Here is a 19,798-nt window from a genome sequence, read left to right as displayed (position 1 = left end):
CACCAACAGGAAGAGTGAAGAAACCAACTATAGGAGAAGTTTGTACCTGGGTGAAAAGATCTTGGGATAATATCAAGATTGAGATCGCTGTCAAGTCATTTAAGAAGTGTGGCATTTCAAATGCCATAGATAGAACTGAGGACGAGGCAATATATGAAGACAGTGATTCATCATCAGACACAGATGAGGACAAGCTAATGGATGGGAGTTTTGACAGTGATGAGTTGTATGAATTTTATGATGAATAAAACTTGAGTTCAATAACTTTATGTAATACATTTTTTTTTTTTTTCAAATTTCGGGCCCCAAAATTAAGGTGCGTCTTATACATGGGAATGTCTTATATATGGGGAAATACGGTATTTCTCTTTCCAACCTAAAAATCTTATCCTTTATCTAAACCTTGGTTTCCCAATAAATACTCAGGCAGTTCAAGATAAGAACATAGCATATTTGCTTGCATCTAGATTTACTTTTTGCCTACACTAAAGCTTCCGACAGTTGTAAAAAAAGTTATTAATCAATCCAAGCTCAATTTTGAATGTACTAAAAGCAGGAAGTGTGCTTCATGTTGAAATGTTACTTGAGCCTTTGCTTTCTGGCCAAAGCTCTTGGACAATAGAATATCATTAATACAAACTCAGTTCATACTAATTTCTCATTTATTCAAAGCACACATTATTCCCTTGCTAAAAAAAAAAAAAAAAAGGGATTTTCTATATAAACATTTTTCTTTTACATAATTCCGTTAATATGTATTACAATATCCATTTTTATTCCCAGAGATATAAATTGTTATTTTATGTGGTTAATACAAAGCTTGGTACAATTGCAATCCTAAATGATTAAAATTTGATTTATTCCCAAACAAACATGATATCGATGAAGGTATATCAAGCTTAGTGTCGAAGTTTGCAGATGATACAAAGGTTGGCAGGGTTGTTAATGACAGTAAAGGCAGTGTGCTACTGCAACAGGATCTAGATAATTTGGGCAGATGGGCTAAGAAGTGACAACTGAAATGCAAAGTACTGTATATGGGTAGAAATAACCCCAGAGAAACGTACCAACTGTGTGGTACTACACTTAAGGTGGTAGAAAATGAAAAAGACCTGGGAGTAATTGTGCAGTCAGATATGAAGTTTTCTGAGCAATGCAGACGGGCTGCCAGGGCAGGTAATGGAGTTTTGTCAATAATATATATAGGAATTTTGCTAGCAGTGAAAAGACGGTGATTGTCCCTCTGTATAAGGCAATGGTCAGGCCATGCCTTGAGTACTGTGTACAGGTCTGGAGGCCTCATTTTAGGAAGGATGTAGATTTTATTGAGCATGTACAGAGAAGGGCAACAAGATTGGTGAGGGGAATGAAGGGATCCTCTTACCAAGAGAGGCTTAAGTTCTCCAAATTGCAGTGGCTGGAGACTAGGCACCTGCGCGGTGATCTGATTGAGATGTATAAGGCCTTGAATGGATTGAGCACACTGAATTCTGTTGGGATCCTTCCACTTGTTCAGATTATAAACCTAAGGGGGCATAAATTCAAATTAAGAAAAGGCAGATGTAGAATAGATGTGCGGAAATTTGCCTTTAGCCAATGGGTGGTTAATCGCTGGAACAAACTTCCATCTGTCGTGGAAGTTGATAGGTTAAATAAATTTAAGGAGGAACTGGACAGGCATTTGGAGGGAATGGTGGGTTTTTTTTTTTTTTTTTTTGGCTGATGCTGCATAAGCTCATGCACTTGCTTTCTTGCATTACATGCCACTACTACTAAAACGCTTTGTTTGTGGAGAGAATTGAGGTGGTGGACAATAAAATTAAAAAATTACTATTCTGTTATGCTGCTAAGTAGATGGCAGTACACAACTACATTTATGTTTGGGAAATCTTCCAAGTAATCAGAATTTGCAGTAAATATTTTTTCATTTTTGGTTATTGAGAGTGGATAGAAGAAGAAGAAAGGAACATTCGTTTCTTCTTTTTCTTCTTCTTCTTCTAAATGTGATGTCTCACTACATCACATTTAGTGCAACACTTAAACTGAAGAATGTACCTCCCATATCCACCAGTTTTATGTGGAAGAAAGCTTTAGGAAAGTGTGTGAAGCCTTCAAGATAATGTACCTGATCTGCAACACAGGAGGAAACAATTTAAACCCTCAGTTGCTTCACAAAGAGTGGCTTTGGTGACAGTTTTGACTATTCCTGCAAATGTCTTTATTAAAAATCTCATTAATACAAAAATTAGGTCCATTTTACTCATCTTTACATTAATGAGATTCAGATGATAATAAGATGTTACTCATCTTTACATTAATGAGATTTAGATGATAATAAGATGTTGCTCATCTTTACATTAATGAGATTCAGATGATAATAAGATGTTACTCATCTTTACCTTAATGAGATTCTACTGTACTTTCACCTCTGTTACAACTTGGTGATTCTGTTGTATCCTCAATTAAAGGATAAAGCTGACTTATTAGCATCCTAGTTTTCCTTTAATTCTTGCATCAATGATCTTAGTAAGTCACCAATGGTAAGTCAGCTCTTGTGGTCTCCAACACAAGAACATTAAAAGAAATCTGAATAATCTTGCTGCCAAGAAATCTCCAGATTTTAATGCATTTCTCCATTTGTTCTCAAAACCTGTGTGCAAGAGCTTGCTTCTGTTTTGTGCTGCCTTTTAACATTCTCTTGTTCTACTGATGTTTTTCCTTCTGCACAGAAATTTTCTCATATCCAACAAGTTCCTAAAAACAGGTTAAAAATCCTTCCATTCCAATTATTGCCTCATAGCACTCATTACCCCATAATGGAGAAATTCAAATGTGAATTCTTACACTATCTATAAATCTTCTATTTGCTCAAGGATCACCAATAATGTATTTTGTCAGTGTCAATCCTGACGATGTCTTTGCTTATGTTACTCATCTTTGGACAAATTCAGTGGTAAATTTTGGTGAAACTTAAGCAGTTTCTTTTGATATTTACAAGGCTTTATCACATTTGGCATTAAGGTCTTCTAATAATCTTCTAGTAACGTCAGCTAATGGTGGTGTTCTCCATGAAAGCTTAGTGTTTAGTTTTTTTCTCCTATTCCTTCCCCTTTTATATTAATGACCTTCTTCCACTGACTAGAATCCTATTCATACATTTTCCAGTAATAACACACTATATTGGACCTTATGGTTTGAGAAATCTTACTCTTCACGAACAGCCTAAACTGCTTCGTTATCAATTGTTAATTCTGTAAAGCTAACCAGGTCCAACTCTGATGTAGTTAAGAAAACTATGTTAACTTCAGTCCTTCTAAAACTCAGCCCTGTGCTATTTCTCAAAAAAAAACAAAAAAAAAAACATGTTTCTTCTGTATTTATCTTTGATAACATTCACATTCCTAGATGTAATCACATTTTATTTGAGAGGGGGAGAGGATTACTCTAATTTCTAATCTCTCTTGGATAAGCAGATATTACTTCCTCTGCTTAAATGAGTAATGACTGTACAAATTTCAAATCTGCTCTCCCATTAAATACTGCTCCCACATCTGGAGTGACACTCCAAATCTCTCTAATACTTCTGACTCTCAGGTTAATTACTGACCTTTTCTTACTCTTTTTTCCTTTTCTCTACTCTTTTTCTCCACTCTCTCACATGGAGATTCAGTTTCTTCTGCATACCTTTTCTGTAGATATTTCCATGGACACTGTTCTTCTGAAATGGCACCTGTAATTCTACTGCTCGCTTCTAAATGCAAACATGTGCCTCAACTAGTCAAGGTCTATACACTATCCATCTCCAAACTTTCTATCAGAACTAGCGTTTCTTTTCTTCATGTATGTCTCTTACCGCTCTTCTTGGGGAAAACCTTTCTACCTATGTATTTTCTGAAAATTGTAATTTTCAGAAAATTCAGAAGGTTGACAACACTTGCATGTGTGTGTGTGTGTGTGTGTGTGCACGCGCGCATATGTTTGTGTGGCTGGTGCAGCAAAAGTCCTTGGCTTCCTTACACTGTGTAGCCAATACTAATATCTGCAAATTCACAAAATACATGCAGTTCATTGAACTACATACATTCCTAGATAACAACATTATGATTTAAATCCATATCAACTGAACAGGTTGGTCAGGAAGAGCATCTTTAATTTATTTTAAGAAAGGATTCAATGACAGCATTTTATTTTATGCATAAATTTTAAACACTAAAAATATCACTAAGCATGGAATGAGTTAATGCATAAATTTTATGCACTCAGCATAAAGTTTGTGTATAAAGTTTATGTCATTCTAACATTTGTCTGCACATTAAGGACACATATCCTTAATCCCCTTACCTTTTAAAATTGTTTTACATTGAATGAACAATAATGAATTATTGAAAAGAATGGAGTTTTATTTTCTAGCAGTTTTTATAACACTTACCATTTAATTTCTTGATGGGACAGATGGATGGAAGAAACGGTATCAGATTTTTTTCTTTCAAGGATTCCAGGCATTACTTTTTAGTTCTCTCATTTTTCCTTATTGTTGAATGTTCAGAAAAACTTTGAACATTTGTCAGTCTTTTAATACTACATTTGCATTTAATACCTGATTGCTTGTGGGAAGGATGAAGTTCCTCTGCATGTTTCCTATACAAGTGCAAAAGTCATAACATCTTTACACTAATCTCACATGTAATCAGTCTATTTTTGCAAGAAATCAGGATTAATTATTATTTTAAAATTATTGCATTGTGTTATTGTTTAGAAGGAATATATGCTGCAGTTTCAAATACAGCAAAATTTATAGTAACTTTACATTCTAAATGGAGTCTATTAAAACTTGATAATGGTGTAAATAAACTTTACAATGAACAGTGAAGATTTGTATTATTATTTTATTTTATTTTATTATTAGTTTAATAGCTTTGATTGTGTGTGTTGTTTTTTTTTTTTTTTTTCACTCCAGAAAGGTACAAATGGTGCTGCATAATGAATACAAGAGAGTAATCAGCTACAATGTCATTGGCACTATTCGAGGAACAGATGAGCTAGGTATCCTTATACATATCACTCTCTACACCTTACTATATCAAAAAATAATTCTCTCTTGTTTTTTACCATTTATGTATTATATATTTATTTACATAGCAGTTATGTAATAACTGCTGTGTAAATTAATACGAACCATTGTTCATGTAAAACTTTTGAATTATGACAAACATGAAATTTAAAAGATATTTTGTTATGCTGTTTTAATAAATTAAGAGAATTATGCTTTTTACAAAACTTTCAGATAGGTATGTGTTACTTGGCAATCACAGAGATGCGTGGGGATTTGGAGCAGTAGATCCTTCTTCTGGAACTGCCCAGCTACTTGAACTAACTCGTGTTCTTGGTAAACTGAGGAAGAGTGGTTGGTCTCCTAGACGAACTCTTGTGATCTGCAGCTGGGGTGCAGAGGAATATGGGCTGATTGGGTCAACAGAGTGGGTGGAAGTAAGTATGCAGAATTGCCAATTATTAGGTATTCAATATTCAGAAAATTACTGAAAAAATGTAGTTTTGTTATGAGGGAACTCAAGGAGTTCCATATTCATCAAACAAAAAATATCAAGTGAGAAACTTGTATTAGGCTGAGGAGATTGACTCACACTGTTAATCAGCCTTTCAGCCAAGTAAGAGACCTCATAGGAGAACACTTCAAAAAAACCAGGCTGGGGTAACTGGGGACAATTATTATGTGGCCTTTTGTGGATTTATGAGAGCCACATTGTTAACCTCCAGAATCCCTCGATCCTATTTGTTGAAAACCCCATAACTACAAAGGGGAATACTTGAAGCTGTCCTCATACAGAGTAATTATGAACAGAATCAAGGATAAGTCAACATCTTTCTCAGGCTGTTCATCACCTGGACTGAAACTTGCTTTATACTGTTTTTTCAATCTTCATGAAGTTTCCTACCTTTTTCGGAATTATGGATAGGCTTGGGGAAACATAATATTAAATTTGGTCATCAAACCAATTTTTCAGTTTTTCCATAATGCTACAGCATGCATGGATCACTGAAACTTTCTGAATGTTAAGCCCATCTTTAACAGTATTATTATTCTTCCCTTATCTTTCACTATGGTATAAATTGTAGAATGGCTGTTCCTCCGTTTTTCTCTATAGCTGCCATAGGTTCATCCTTTTCTGCCTTGTTTATAATGGAAATTTTCTCCTCAAAATTTATTTTCCACTTTTTTTTTTCGTGTCAGCTATTGTGATTAAAAATTGTATACTATACCTTGTTTTTGGATGATATCAAATTCTGGATTATATAGAAGTTACAATACACACAAAACTTTCAGATAGAATATTAAGACAAAAACACTATATAAGAAGTAGTTATATCTATAGACCCATGTTATTTGTTTTTATACAGTAAGAAGATATTATGGATGAAACTTGCTATATCTATTTAATAAAGAAACAGGGTACCATTTTAATGCAGAAATCGTTTAAAAAAACACTACTCAGTTTTTCTTTCTTTACTGTCTGGGGACACTTGTCCCTTCAATGACAGAGCTTGGGTTTATGCTCTTTATCCTTAAGTTGACCTAAAGTTACTAATATCATTTTTAATCAGATAACTTCATCAAGAAGGTTATTCATTAATTCAGTAATGTTATTCATTAAAAACTGAAAAGCAATATTGTAATTGGGTTCAGAACAATTTGGTTCAACCATCAGACAATGGACAACTGCAATTAGTGACCATGTGCTAAGTGGTGAATTAACATATCAAATCTAAATGAGCAGCCAAATGGGTTCCAGAAACTTTCCAATTGAGTGTAACTTTCATTACATCTACAATATAACCTTATTACCTTAGTTGTGTCAGCCCAGTGCCGCAATTCAGTGAAGATGTGGGGACTCTATTTCAATGCAGATATTGAAGTAGTTTGAGAAAATAATGCAGCTTTGCATTGCTTTTCTGTCTCTACTATCTGAGGACACAATTTTCACTCCAGTAACAGTGGCAGAGCTTGGGCTTATACTCTTTAGAAACACTCAGTTTATCCATGAGCTGACCTAAAGTTACTAATATCATTTTTAATCAAATAATATTACCAAAAAGGTGAATCCATTATTCATTAAAAACTCTAAGGCACAATTGTGACTAGTTTCAGAACTATTTGGTTCCATCATCAGATAGCAGGTAAGCTCAGTTGGTGATATTATGTTGAGCAGTGAATAAATATATCAAACCTAAATGAGCAGCCAAACAGTGTGTGTGCAGAAGGAAACTTCTTATTGGAAATGTAACTTTCATTATGTGTATAATATATCCCCTATTACTCTGCTGCATTTGTTTAATGCAGTCAGTTGGAAAGGTCAGTAGTATACCTATTCAGTACACTATAGCATTATTGAAAATATTCAATACACTGTAGCATTATTTTCTCAAACTATTTCAATACTTATATTGAAATAGAACACTGCTTCTTTAAATTACTGTATGACTGCTTGTTCAGATTCAGAATATTTATTCACTGCTCAACAAAGTTGCTAATTGAGGCCACCTTTTTTTTTTATTATTTTGTAATTAGCATTAGTAGAGGCATATGATACAAGAAAGCAAGCTTATGCAGCATCAGCCAAAAAAAAAAAAAAACTTCCACTTCACCCCTCTGTTCGTTTGAAATACCTGTCCAGCTGAGCCTTAAATTTATTTAGTCTATCAACTTCCACAAGGGATGGAAGTCTGTTCCACCAACCAACTTACCCGCTGGCTAAAAGCAAATTTCTGCACATCTATCCTACATCTGTCTTTCCTCAATTTGAATTTATGCTCTCTCAGGTGATTGTTCTGAGCAAGAGGAAGAATCGCATCAGCATTGAGCATTCTCAAACCATTCAAAGCTTTATACACCTCTATCAGATCACCTTGCCGGTGCCTAGTCTCCAGACACTGTAATTTGCAAAGCTTAAGCCTTTCTTCCTAAGAGCAACCCTTTGTTCCATTCACTAATCTTGTTGCCCTTCTCTGCACTCTTTCCAGCAGCTCTACATCCTTCTTGAAATGAGGCCTCCAGACCTGTATACAGTACGCAAGGTGTGGCCTGACCATTGCCTTATGCAAGGAATGATCAGCTCCTTATCCCTGCTAGAAAAATTCGTGTGTATCATTGACAATACACCATGAGCTACTCTTGCAGCCTGTCTGCACTGCTCTGAGAACTTCATATCTGCCTGCACAATTACCCCCAGGTCCTTTTCATTCTCTACCACTGTCAGTGTAGTACCACAGAGTTGATATGTTGCTCTCTGGGGTTGCTGTTTCCAATACATAGTACTTTACATTTGTCACTGTTAAACTTCATTTGCCTCCTCTCAGCCCATCTGCTCACCTTTCCAGATCCTGTTGCAGCAGCATAGCATCAATAGTGTCCTTAACAACCCTGCCAACAACCTTTTTATCGTCTGCAAACTTGGACATTAAGCTTGATATACCATCATCATTATTATTTATAAATACAAAAAACAATAATGGACCCAACACTGAACCCTGAGGGACTCCACTAATAACATTAGTCCACGATGAGCAGTGTCCATTGATTACCATCTCTGTCTCCTCCCCCTCAACCACTCCTTTATCCGGCGCCTCCGTATCCGGGTGGGAAGGAGCAGCAGTGCGTACCACACGCTTCTTGATTAGACCGGGGTTCGAGCCCGTCACCACCAAATATGGAGGATGCGGAAAGGTCAGGGAATGACCACCGCATATTCCAGAGCAATATGGCCTTAGTTGCTAATGCTCCTAAAAACCAAACAACAACAACAACAACTACTCCTTTATCCATAGCAGCAATTTGCCTCCAATGCCACACTGCTCCAATTTGTGCAGCACTCTTCCATGTGCAACAGTATCAAAAGCCTTTCTAAGATCCAAGTATATAATATCAAAGTTATTCCCTGCATCCAGTTCTTTTGTAACTGCATCATAGTATTCAATCAAATTGGTCAGGCAAGACTTCCCCTTTACAAAACCATGCTGTGTCTGAGTTATAACTGAAGTCTTGTCTAGATGATCCTGCAGTGCTTCTTTAACCAGTGCCTCCATTCATTTTCCTGGAACAGAAGTTAAACTCACAGGTCTATAATTACTTGTGTCAGCCTTTGATCCTCCTTTGTGAATTGGGGTCACATTTGCACATCTCCAGTCTATATGGGTACCTTCCCTGATTCCAAGGAAGCTCTCATATTTCTTGTGTTTATCTTCAACAATTTCTCCTCTACTTTACTCTCAGTTATTACAAGATTATCTAGCTTACTGCCGGAGTTGAATACACCTCTGGCATTCCACTTGCTGAATAACTCCTCATGTATGAATGTCAATGCAAAATATTCATTTAGTTTGTTAGCTACCTGAGCAGGATCATCAACAGTTGAACCATCAATATCAAGTGGACCGATCTGATTCATCCCCTTCCTTCTAGAGTTTACATAAGTAAAGAACTCTTTGCTGTTTTTCTTTGCACCCCTTGCCAAAGATTTCTCGTAATCTGCCTTTGCCTGCCTAACTTCCTTTGTAACTTGGTTACAGATCAACTTATATCTATCATAGGCTTCTGTGTCATGTGTTAATTTATATGTATCCCATGCATTTTTCTTCTCTGCCATATGTCTCATTAGCCTCCTTTTTAATGCACTGGAGCCTCCTTTATAATGCACTGGAGGAAGGCTTCATCCTCCTTTATAATGCACTGGAGGAAATATTTCTTCCTCCAGTGCATTATAAAGTCTGAAGCTTAATGAAAAATTTTATTAGAATGTTGTATAAAGAAAAGTGATTTTAACTGTTTAAGATTGAAATTTCCAAAATTACATGATGCAAAACTGAAAGAATGAATATTTGTTGCACGACAAATTAGAAAACTATTACAAGATAATAGTTTTGAACAAAAACTAAACCTTGTTCTGTTGGCTGCATGGCAGTCTTTTAAATCTTGAAATTTGTAGCTGTTTAAGTGATAACGAAGAAAACTGTAAATATTTAGTAGAAGAACTGTTCCATAACTTTAAAAACTTAGGCTGTTATATGTATCTTAAAATGAGCTTTTTTGTATTCTAATTTGTTTTTTCCCCCTCAATACCAGTTTGCTGTTAATAATAAACTTATGAAAGGTTCCATCACAGCATAAGAACAATGGAAAAATGCTATCAAGAGAGAGAGAGAGAGAGAGATTGGATTCAGCCATGATTTGTGAGTTGGTTTTTGCAAAAAGAAGGTGACTATTAAAGGTTTTGCAAAAAAAGTGTCATTTTCTCTTTTGCAGAGAAAGTGAAATCATATATAAAAAGAACAAAAAAATTTATTCATCTAATATTTAGTCACTTTTGTATTTTTTTTTTTTTTGTTTAATATATATTTTTTTAATTTTAATTTTTTAATTTAATTTTTTTTTTGTTTAATATTTCAGCATAATGTAAAAATAATGTTTTATTAATGAATAAAAGCTTATTCTCTTTGAAATAACATTATCATTCAGGAGTAGATTTATGCACAGGTACGTGAGCTGCTATTTGGGAGCCATCAAACAGGCTTCTCAGGAAATGGTTCAAAGGGGCTCCTCCTTGGAAAGATGCCAGTGCAGGCATACCTTTCAATTTTTCTGCCTTGGGCCTGACAGCCTAAATCATTCGCAGTTTCAAATTGCATACAAAGTATTTTTATGTGTAAACCTACATTTAGTAGACTAAATTTAAATTTGTGCTCATGAATGTTTGCATAAAAATAAATGATAACAAAAAGATTGTGTATGCTTCTACTTCTTGCTTGTCATTTTCACAATCAGCATAGTAATTTTAATTGAAAGTAGCTTATTTTATTAGTTATCCAAAAAAGTAAAAATTTGTTAACTTTTGTAATTATTGCTTAAACACTGTTATCAGCATGATAGTGTGTTGCCTTCATATTCACATATTCTACATTTCCCTCATTGCAGGAGTATGTTCATGTTCTTATGGAAAGGGCTGTTGCTTATATCAATGTTGATTCCTGTGCTTCAGGTAAGAATTGCATAATTTTCTTTTATCTTCTTCTTTGATATCACAAAAAACAGAAAAAATTCATTCAGATTTAGCATTAGCATTAGTAGAGGCATATGATGCAAGAAAGCAAGCTTATTCAGCATCAGCCAAAAAAAAAAAAACCACTCCCATTTCACCCCTCCGTTCGTTCGAAATACCTCTCCAGTTGAGCTTTAAATTTGTTTAGGCTATCAACTTCAACAACAAGTGATGGAAGTCGGTTCCACCAACCAACCACCCGCTGGCCAAAGGCAAATTTCCGCACATCTATCCGACATCCGTCCTTCCTCAATTTGAATTTATGCCCTCTGAGGTGATTATTCTGAGCAAGATGAAGAATCCCATTAGCATTGAGCATGCTCAAACCATTCAAAACCTTATACACCTCTATCAGATCACCTCGCCGGTGCCTAGTCTCCAGACTCTGTAATTTGCAAAACTTAAGCCTTTCTTCTTAAGAGCAACCCTTTGTTCCATTCACTAATCTTGTTGCCCTTCTCTGTACCTGTTCCAGCAGCTCTACATCCTTCTTGAAATGAGGCCTCCAGACCTGTATACAGTACTCAAGATGTGGCCTAACCATTGCCTTATACAAGGGAATAATCCCCTCCTTATCCCTGCTAGAAAAATTCCTGTATATCATTGACAAGACACCATGAGCTACTCTTGCAGCTCGTCTGCACTGCTCAGAGAACTTCATATCTGCCTGCACAATTACCCCCAGGTCCTTTTCATTCTCCACCACTGTCAGTGTAGTACCGCAGAGTTGATACGTTGCTCTGGGGTTACCGTTTCCCATATGTAGTACTTTACATTTGTCAATGTTAAACTTCATTTGCCACCTCTCAGCCCATTTGTTCAACCTTTCCAGATCCTGTTGCAGCAGCATAGCGTCAGTAGTGTCCTTAACAACCCTGCCAACCTTTGTATCATCTGCAAACTTGGACATTAAACTTGATATCCCATCATCAATATCATTCATAAACACCGAAAACAACAACGGACCCAACACTGAACCCTGAGGAACTCCACTAATAACATTAGTCCACGTTGAGCAGTGTCCATTGATTACCACTCTCTGTCTTCTGCCACTCAACCATCCCCTTATCCATAGCAGCAATTTGCCTCCAATGCCACACTGTTCCAATTTGTGCAGCAGTCTTCCATGTGCAACAGTATCAAAAGCCTTTCTAAGATCCAAATATATAATATCAAAGTTATTCCCTGCATCCAGTTCTTTTGTGACTACATCATAGTATCCAATCAAATTGGTCAGGCAAGACCTGCCCTTAACAAAACCGTGCTGCGTCTGAGCTATAACTGAATTCTTGTCTAGATGATCCTGCTGTGCTTCTTTAACCAGTGCCTCCATTAATTTACCTGGAACAGAAGTTAAACTAACAGGTCTATAATTACTTGTGTCAGCCTTTGATCCTCCTTTGTGAATTGGGGTTACATTTGCACATCTCCAGTCTATGGGTACCTCCCCTGAGTCCAAAGAAGCTCTCATAATTATGGCTAGGGGTTTGCTTACTTCCTTTGCTGCCTCCTTTAATATAACTGGATAGATCCCATCCACCCCAGGTGCCTTTTTTATGTTTATCTTCAACAATCTCTCCTCCACTTTCCTCTCAGTTATTACAAAATCATCCAGCTCACTGCCAATGTTTACTTTACCCACATCATTCTCCTTCCTGAATAACTCCTCATGCGTGAATGTAGATGCAAAGTACTCGTTTAGATTGTTAGCCACCTGAGCAGGATCCTCAACTGTTGAACCATCAATATCCAGTGGACCAATCTGATTCATCCTTTTCCTTCTCGAGTTTAAATATGTAAAGAACTCTTTTCTGTTTTTCTTTGCATCCTTTGCCAAGGATTTTTCGTAGTCTGCCTTTGCCTGCCTAATCTCCTTTGTGACTTGGTTACAGACCAACTTATATCTACCATAGGCTTCCATGTCACCCATTAATTTGTATGTATCCCATGCATTTTTCTTCTCTGCCACATGTCTCATTAGTTCATCTGACAACCATTTAGGCCTAAACCTTGAACAATATTTCTTAGTTGGTATGTAAAGCCTGGTAGCCTCCAAGATTAGTTCCTTGAATGCTTCCCATTTTGAGTTTGCTGTTGGTAACATCATCAGTTGGTCCCACTGTATAGAATTTAAATACTGTCTCAGACCCTCATAGTCGCTTTTACGAAAACAAAAACCCTTCCCTTTACCTCTGATGCTAGTTACCTCCTTGAGTAAATCCCACTTCAACACACTGTGATCACTGCCACCTAGTGGTTCATTTATCTGCAGATTCTTAATGCATGAAGAATCACTACTGATAATCAGATCAAGAGTATTGCTCCCTCTTGTTGCCTCACGAACATGCTGATGTAGAAAACAATCATCCAATAAATTCACAAAAGCCTTGCTAGTGTGCGAGTAACCAACCCACAAATTCCAGTCAATATCTGGGAAATTAAAATCCCCCATTATAAGACTCTCTGATTTACTGGCCCACTCTATTTCCCTGTACAATATCTTATTATACTCATCAGAGTCATTAGGCCTATAGCACACTCCTACTCTCAATTTTGATTTCCCTATGCTTATGTCACACCAAACTGACTCGACACTGCCCTGTCCATCGATGTCGACTGGCTTCACTTCCTTGGACTTTGTGTTTCTTAATTAATAGCATAACTCCTCCTCCCCTCCTGTCCTGTCTATCCTTTCTATACTTGTATTCCCCAAATTCCAGTTCCGCATTACTTATATCTGTGTGACACCACGTCTCTGATATCCCAACAATATCTGCCTTTGATGTTTTGAGCAATACCTCATTTTCAGTTTATACATTAAGAAATGTTTGCACCCAGATTTTGGACCAGTGTTTTACATGTGAAAGTATTTAAACAATGATAGCTAATATCACCCACATGACAAAAATGGCAGCAAATTTGATTTATTATGGTTTCTTCATATTCAGAATAACCATGTTTTTGTTTTTTCATTTCTGCAAGTCTGCAGTGGAGCATTGTTTTATGCTGTTTTTGATAGTAAATAATTGTTGAAATATATGTGGCAGTTTCTTTTGCTGTAAAACAATTTAGTACATAGGGTATTATATCCAGAAAAAATTAGATGGTTCTGTAAAAAAAAAAATGTGCAAAGATCATTCAGTTGAAATTACGAAAGTTAAATAAAAGTTGTATTATTTCACAAACAACAATGAGATATACAATTTTTATTTATGCATATGTAGTGCAGAGTAGTGTCTGCAGTGCAGTGCACATTATAGTCAGTACACCTCATCTAATACTACACTAATGCCTGGATACCTTGAAAGAAGTTTTGTGGTTGCTATTTAAGAATCAAGCAGGTGCTCTTAACATTTCTAATGTAATAGTAATGAAAGCATGTAATGCAAGAAAGCAAGTGTATGAGCTTATATAACATCAGCCAAAAAAAAAAAAAAAAAACAATTTCACATATCCATTCCCTCTAAAAGATTCTCCAGTTCCTCCTTGAATTTATTTACGCTATCAACTTCCACAATGACAGATGGAATTTTGTTCAAGAAATTAACCACCCGCTGGCTAAAGGCAAATTTCCACATATCTATTCTACAACTGTCTTTCCTCAATTTGAATTTATGCCCCCTCAGGTTCGTAATCTAAGCAAGCAGAAAAATCCCATCAGAAATCAGATCACCTCGCAGGTGCCTAGTTTTTTTTTTTTTTTTTTGTAGTTGTTGGCGCATCGTCTTCTGTGGATATAATGCACCTCCCAAGGTTTTTGCAGTACTTTGATCCAAGCCCGAGGCGGGATTCGAACCCGTGACCTTTGGGTTGCCAGGTAGGCAACCCACCCGGCTAGTCTCCAGCCACTGCAATTTGTTTCTTGGTAAGAGTACCCCTTCATTCCCATCGCCAATCTTGTTGCTTGTCTCTGTACACTCTCAAGCAACTCTACATCCTTCCTAAAATGAGTCCTCCAGACCTGTATGCAGTACTCAAGGTGTGTCCTGTTTGTTTGTTATTTGGTCTTTAGGAGCATTAGCAACTAAGGCCATATTGCTCCGGGGATATGTGGTGGTCATTTCCTGACCTTTCCGCATCCTCCGTATTTGGTGGTCACAGGCTCGAACCCCGGTCTAATCAAGAAGCGTGTGCTACGCACTGCTGCTCTTGCCCACCTGGCTATGGAGGCACCAAGGTGTGTCCTGACCATTGCCTTATACAAAGGGATAATCACCTCCTTTTCCCTACTAGAAAAATTCCTGTATATCATTGACAGCAATGCAGACAGGCTGCCTGTTCTGGCAGCCTGTCTGCATTGCTCAGAAAGCTTCATATCCGACTGCACAATTACTCCCAGGTCTTTTTCATTCTCTACCACCCTGAGTGTGCTACCACACAGTTGGTATGTTTCTGTGGGGTTACTTCTGCCCATATGCAGCACTGTGTGGGAATTACTTAAAGATGTAACTACCATCAAGGCTAAAGGGAAGGGCTTTTTCTTTCGTAAAGGTGACTACAGAGGTCTCAGACAGTTTTTAAATTCTGTACAATGGGATCAACTGATGATGTTACCAACATTTAATTCTAAATGGGAAGCCTTCAGGGACTTAATTTTGGAGGCTGCTAGGCTTTTCATTCCAACTAAGAAATACTGTTCAAGGTATAGGCCTAAATGGATGTCAGATGAATTAATGAGGCTCGTGGCAGAGAAGAAAAATGTATGGGATGCATATAAAATATCAGGTGACACAGAAGCCTTTGGCAGGTATAAACTAGTCTCTAATCAAGTCACAAAGGAGGTTAGGCAGGTGAAGGCATATTACGAGAAATCTTTGGCAAAGGATGCAAAGAAAAACAGCAAAGAGTTCTTTACTTATGTAAACTCTAGAAGGAATGGGATGAATCAGATTGGACTACTTAACATAGATGGGTTGACTATTGATGATCATATCTCAGGTAGCTGATAACTGAATGAATATTTTGTATCTACATTCAAACATTAGGAGTTATTCAATGAGGGAAGTGCCAGAAGTTTATCAAACGCTACGAGGGAGCTAAGTGATTTTTTAATAACTGAGAGCAAAGTTTAGGAGAAATTGTTGAATTTAAACACAAGGAAGGCGCCTGGAGTGGGGTGGGGTGGATGGGATCTATCCAGTTATATTAAAGGAGGCAGAAAAGGAAGTAAGCAAACCCTTAGCCATAATTATGAGAGCTTCCTTGGACTCAGGGGAGGTTCCCATAGACTGGAGGTGTGCAAATGTATCACCAATTCACAAAGGAAGTAAGCAAACCCTTAGCCATAATTATGAGAGCATCCTTGGACTCAGGGAAGGTCCCCACAGACTGGAGATGTGCAAATGTATCCCCAATTCACAAAGGGGGATCAAAGAGTGACACGAGTAATTACAGAGCAGTTAGTTTAACTTCTGTTCCGAGTAAAATAAAATAACTGGTTAAAGATGCATTGCAGGATCATCTAGATAAGACTGCAGCAATAATTCAGACACAGCTTGGGTTTGTTAAGGGAAAGTTTATCTGACAAATTTGATAGGATATTATGATGTGGTTACAAAGGAACTGGATGCAAAAAATAATTTTGATATCATGTACAGTAAACCCCCGCTATTCGCGGGGTTACGTTCCTGAGAAATTCCGCGAATACTGAAAACGCGAATACTGAGTTATGGCGCCCATGGTAATAAAAGGGTTCCGTTCCAAAGTATGAAATATATAACAAAAATTAGTCTAAAATTTTGTCTGTACGTATTATGTGTATTTACCTACATAATATGACTATGTACATAGACAAACGTAGAGAGTAAGTACATAAAAAAAAAAAAAGCATAAGGTATCGAAATGAAAATAAGAAACAATTTATTAAATGTAATACTGTACATATTTATTAGACATTTTAAAGAAACCTTTCAAAAACATATCAAGAACATGGGTTGCTGGGCGAAAAATAACCATATCGATTTTTAAATCTTTCAAACCAGCCTTTGCTGGCTAAAAAACTTATCCCGCGAGTGCTATCACCAGTTTCACTAAAGTGTAGTGTTGATAAAGGTGTTTTGCCTTTTCACGAATGATAAGTGAACTTAACGGAATTTTATTTTGAGTTCGGTCTTCTATCCACAGATTTAAAGCCTTTTCCATTTTTTCTAATTTCACATCACGAGTTATAGAGCAAATTTTTGATGCAATTAGCGCGTTTTCACGGACACTACGGCGGATTTTTTCTTCCGATTTCTTGATTGATCGTACCGTTGACTCATTGATTTTATAATGTTTTGCCACTGAGGAGACACTTTCACCATTAGAAATTTTGTCTAACAATTCAATTTTACTCGCTAATGTCATCACCTTCTTTGATCTTTTCACAGTTCCCTTTTTATTCGCGGCCATATTTTTGTAGGATTAGAAAAGAACTTGTCCACAATAAAATCACTTTCTTTTAACTTTAACACGCTCGAAAAAGTCTGTTTACATCAACACACTGCAAAATGGTAGATTTTTCACTTTTGTAAACGTATCAATTAAAAGCAAGAGATGAAACCTTCTATGACAAGCGCATTACACATACTGAACAAGGATTAGCTTGAAACATCCGCGCTCGCGATTTTGTCACCCCCCACCCATTGAGTGCAGGACACTTCCTTTTTACACCTTTTAAGTTATTTTTACTCATTTTTAGAGAATAAAGCACAATTACAAAATGAGGAGGCACACTTGATACACATAAAGCTGTGAGCGTGTAGCAAAACGAATAAACAACACCATAAAGGCAGAGACAACTCTATTAACACCTCACTAGCTCACATTTTACATTTCTGGGGGTTACTACCATAAAACAATAAAAACAATTTCCAGTTGCATTCCTGCTAGTGGAATCTGTTATAAACTGGTAGTGAACTCTATCTAATTGCATTTGCGATAATACCGATAGCTGTAATTGTGTTGGTTTTTAAGTTATTATGGTGAAATGTGTTTCCCCTTCACTGCTATAAAAAATAAATACATTTTCAGAATCTTCTCTTCATTTCTATCGTGTTGCGTTCAGTTGGGGTGATTCCGCGTTTGACTGCCATTTCTTGTAAACACAAAGGCGAATCGTGCATATGCGAATTCAGTTCGTGTTATATACAATATCGTTCCCCTAAATTGTGTAAGATTGAATTAGTGTAGTGTAAACACGTGTTATAAGACGACTGACTATACTACTCTGTGGACTGGGCAAAATGATTTTAGCCACACCCATGTTTTTTTCATGGCGGAAAATGTTCCGGCGCTTTAAAATTCACATTTTTTTAGGTTTAAATCAGCGACCGCGAATACGCGAAACCGCGAATACAGATACCGCGAATAGCGGGGGTTTACTGTACTTGGATTTCAGGAAAGCTTTTGACACTGTTGCACATGGAAGACTATTGTACAAATTGGAGCAGAATGGTATTAAGGGTAAGTTGCTACAATGGATAAAAGGATGGTTGAGTGGGAGAAGACAGAGGGTGTTAATCAATGGGTGCTGCTCTTCGTGGACTAATGTTATTAGTGGAGTCCCACAGGGTTCAGTGTTGGGTCCACTGTTGTTTTGTATAATTATCAATGATATTGATGAAGGTATATCAGGCTTAGTATCAAAGTTTGTAGATGATTCAAAGGTTGGTAGGGTTGTTAATGACAGTAATAGCAGTGTGTTACTGCAACAGGATCTAGAAAATTTGGGCAGATGGGCTGAGAAGTGGCAACTGAAGTTTAACATTGAAAAATGCAAAGTACTGCATATGGGTAGAAGTAACCCCAGGGAAACGTACCGACTGTGTGGTACTACACATAAGATAGTAGAAAATGAAAAAGACCTGGGAGTAATTGTGCAGTCAGACATGACTTTTTGAGCAATGTAGACAGGCTGCCAGGGCAGGTCATGGGGTTTTGTCAATGATATACAGGAATTTTGCTAGTGGGGAAAAGGAGGTGATTGTCCCTCTGCATAAGGCAATGGTCAGGCCATGCCTTGAGTACTGCGTGTAGGTTTGGAGGCTTCATTTTAGGAAGGATGTAGATTTGCTTGAGCATGTACAGAGAAGGGCAACAAGATTGGTGAGGGTAATGATGGAATCCTCTTACCAGGAGAGGCTTAAGTTCTGCAAATTGCAGCAGCTAGAGACTAGACACCTGCGAGGTGATCTGATTGAGGTGTATAAAGCCTTGAATGGGTTGAGCACGCTGAATTCTGATGGGATTCTTCCACTTGTTCAGATTACGAAACTATGGGGGTATAAATTGAAATTGAGGAAGGACATGTGTAGAATAGATGTGCGGAAATTTGCCGTCAGCCAGTGGGTGGCTAATTGCTGGAACAAACTCCCATCTGGCAATGTGGAAGTTGATAGGTTAAATAAATTTAAGGACGAACTGGACAAACATTTAGAGGGGATTGTTTTGTAATTTTTTTTTTATTTGGCTGATGCTGCAAAAGCTCATACACTTGCTTTCTTGCATCACATGCCACTACTACTACTACAAGTAACTACCTACAGACCTATTAGTTTAACTTGGGTTCCGGCGAAGATAATGGAATCACTGGTTAAAGAAGCATTGCAGAATCATCTAGACAAGACTGCAGTAATAGTTAAGACACAGCATTGGTTTGTTAAAGGGAGGTCTTGTCTGACCAATTTGATTGGATACTATGATGTGGTCAC

At 37.0% G+C, this 19,798-nt stretch overlaps 1 protein-coding gene across 1 annotated transcript in view; it reads left to right on the top strand.

Moving 5' to 3' along the window:
* The window catches only part of LOC150081967 (N-acetylated-alpha-linked acidic dipeptidase 2-like), a 214,086-nt gene that overhangs the window by 63,777 nt on the left and 130,511 nt on the right, over positions 1 to 19,798 (top strand). Inside the window, exons 8-10 of the mRNA XM_090380384.1 lie at positions 4,958 to 5,043; positions 5,285 to 5,487; positions 10,985 to 11,048. Of these exons, the coding sequence (XP_090236510.1) occupies positions 4,958 to 5,043; positions 5,285 to 5,487; positions 10,985 to 11,048 (353 nt within the window). The remainder of the gene's footprint in view (positions 1 to 4,957; positions 5,044 to 5,284; positions 5,488 to 10,984; positions 11,049 to 19,798) is intronic.

Source organism: Mastigoproctus giganteus, chromosome 8 (genome assembly GCF_048544385.1).
Source record: "Mastigoproctus giganteus isolate SK-2022 chromosome 8, ASM4854438v1, whole genome shotgun sequence".
Taxonomy (NCBI): domain Eukaryota; kingdom Metazoa; phylum Arthropoda; class Arachnida; order Uropygi; family Thelyphonidae; genus Mastigoproctus; species Mastigoproctus giganteus.
Note: the sequence above shows the minus strand (reverse complement) of the source record. Positions and strands in the feature narration are given on the sequence as shown.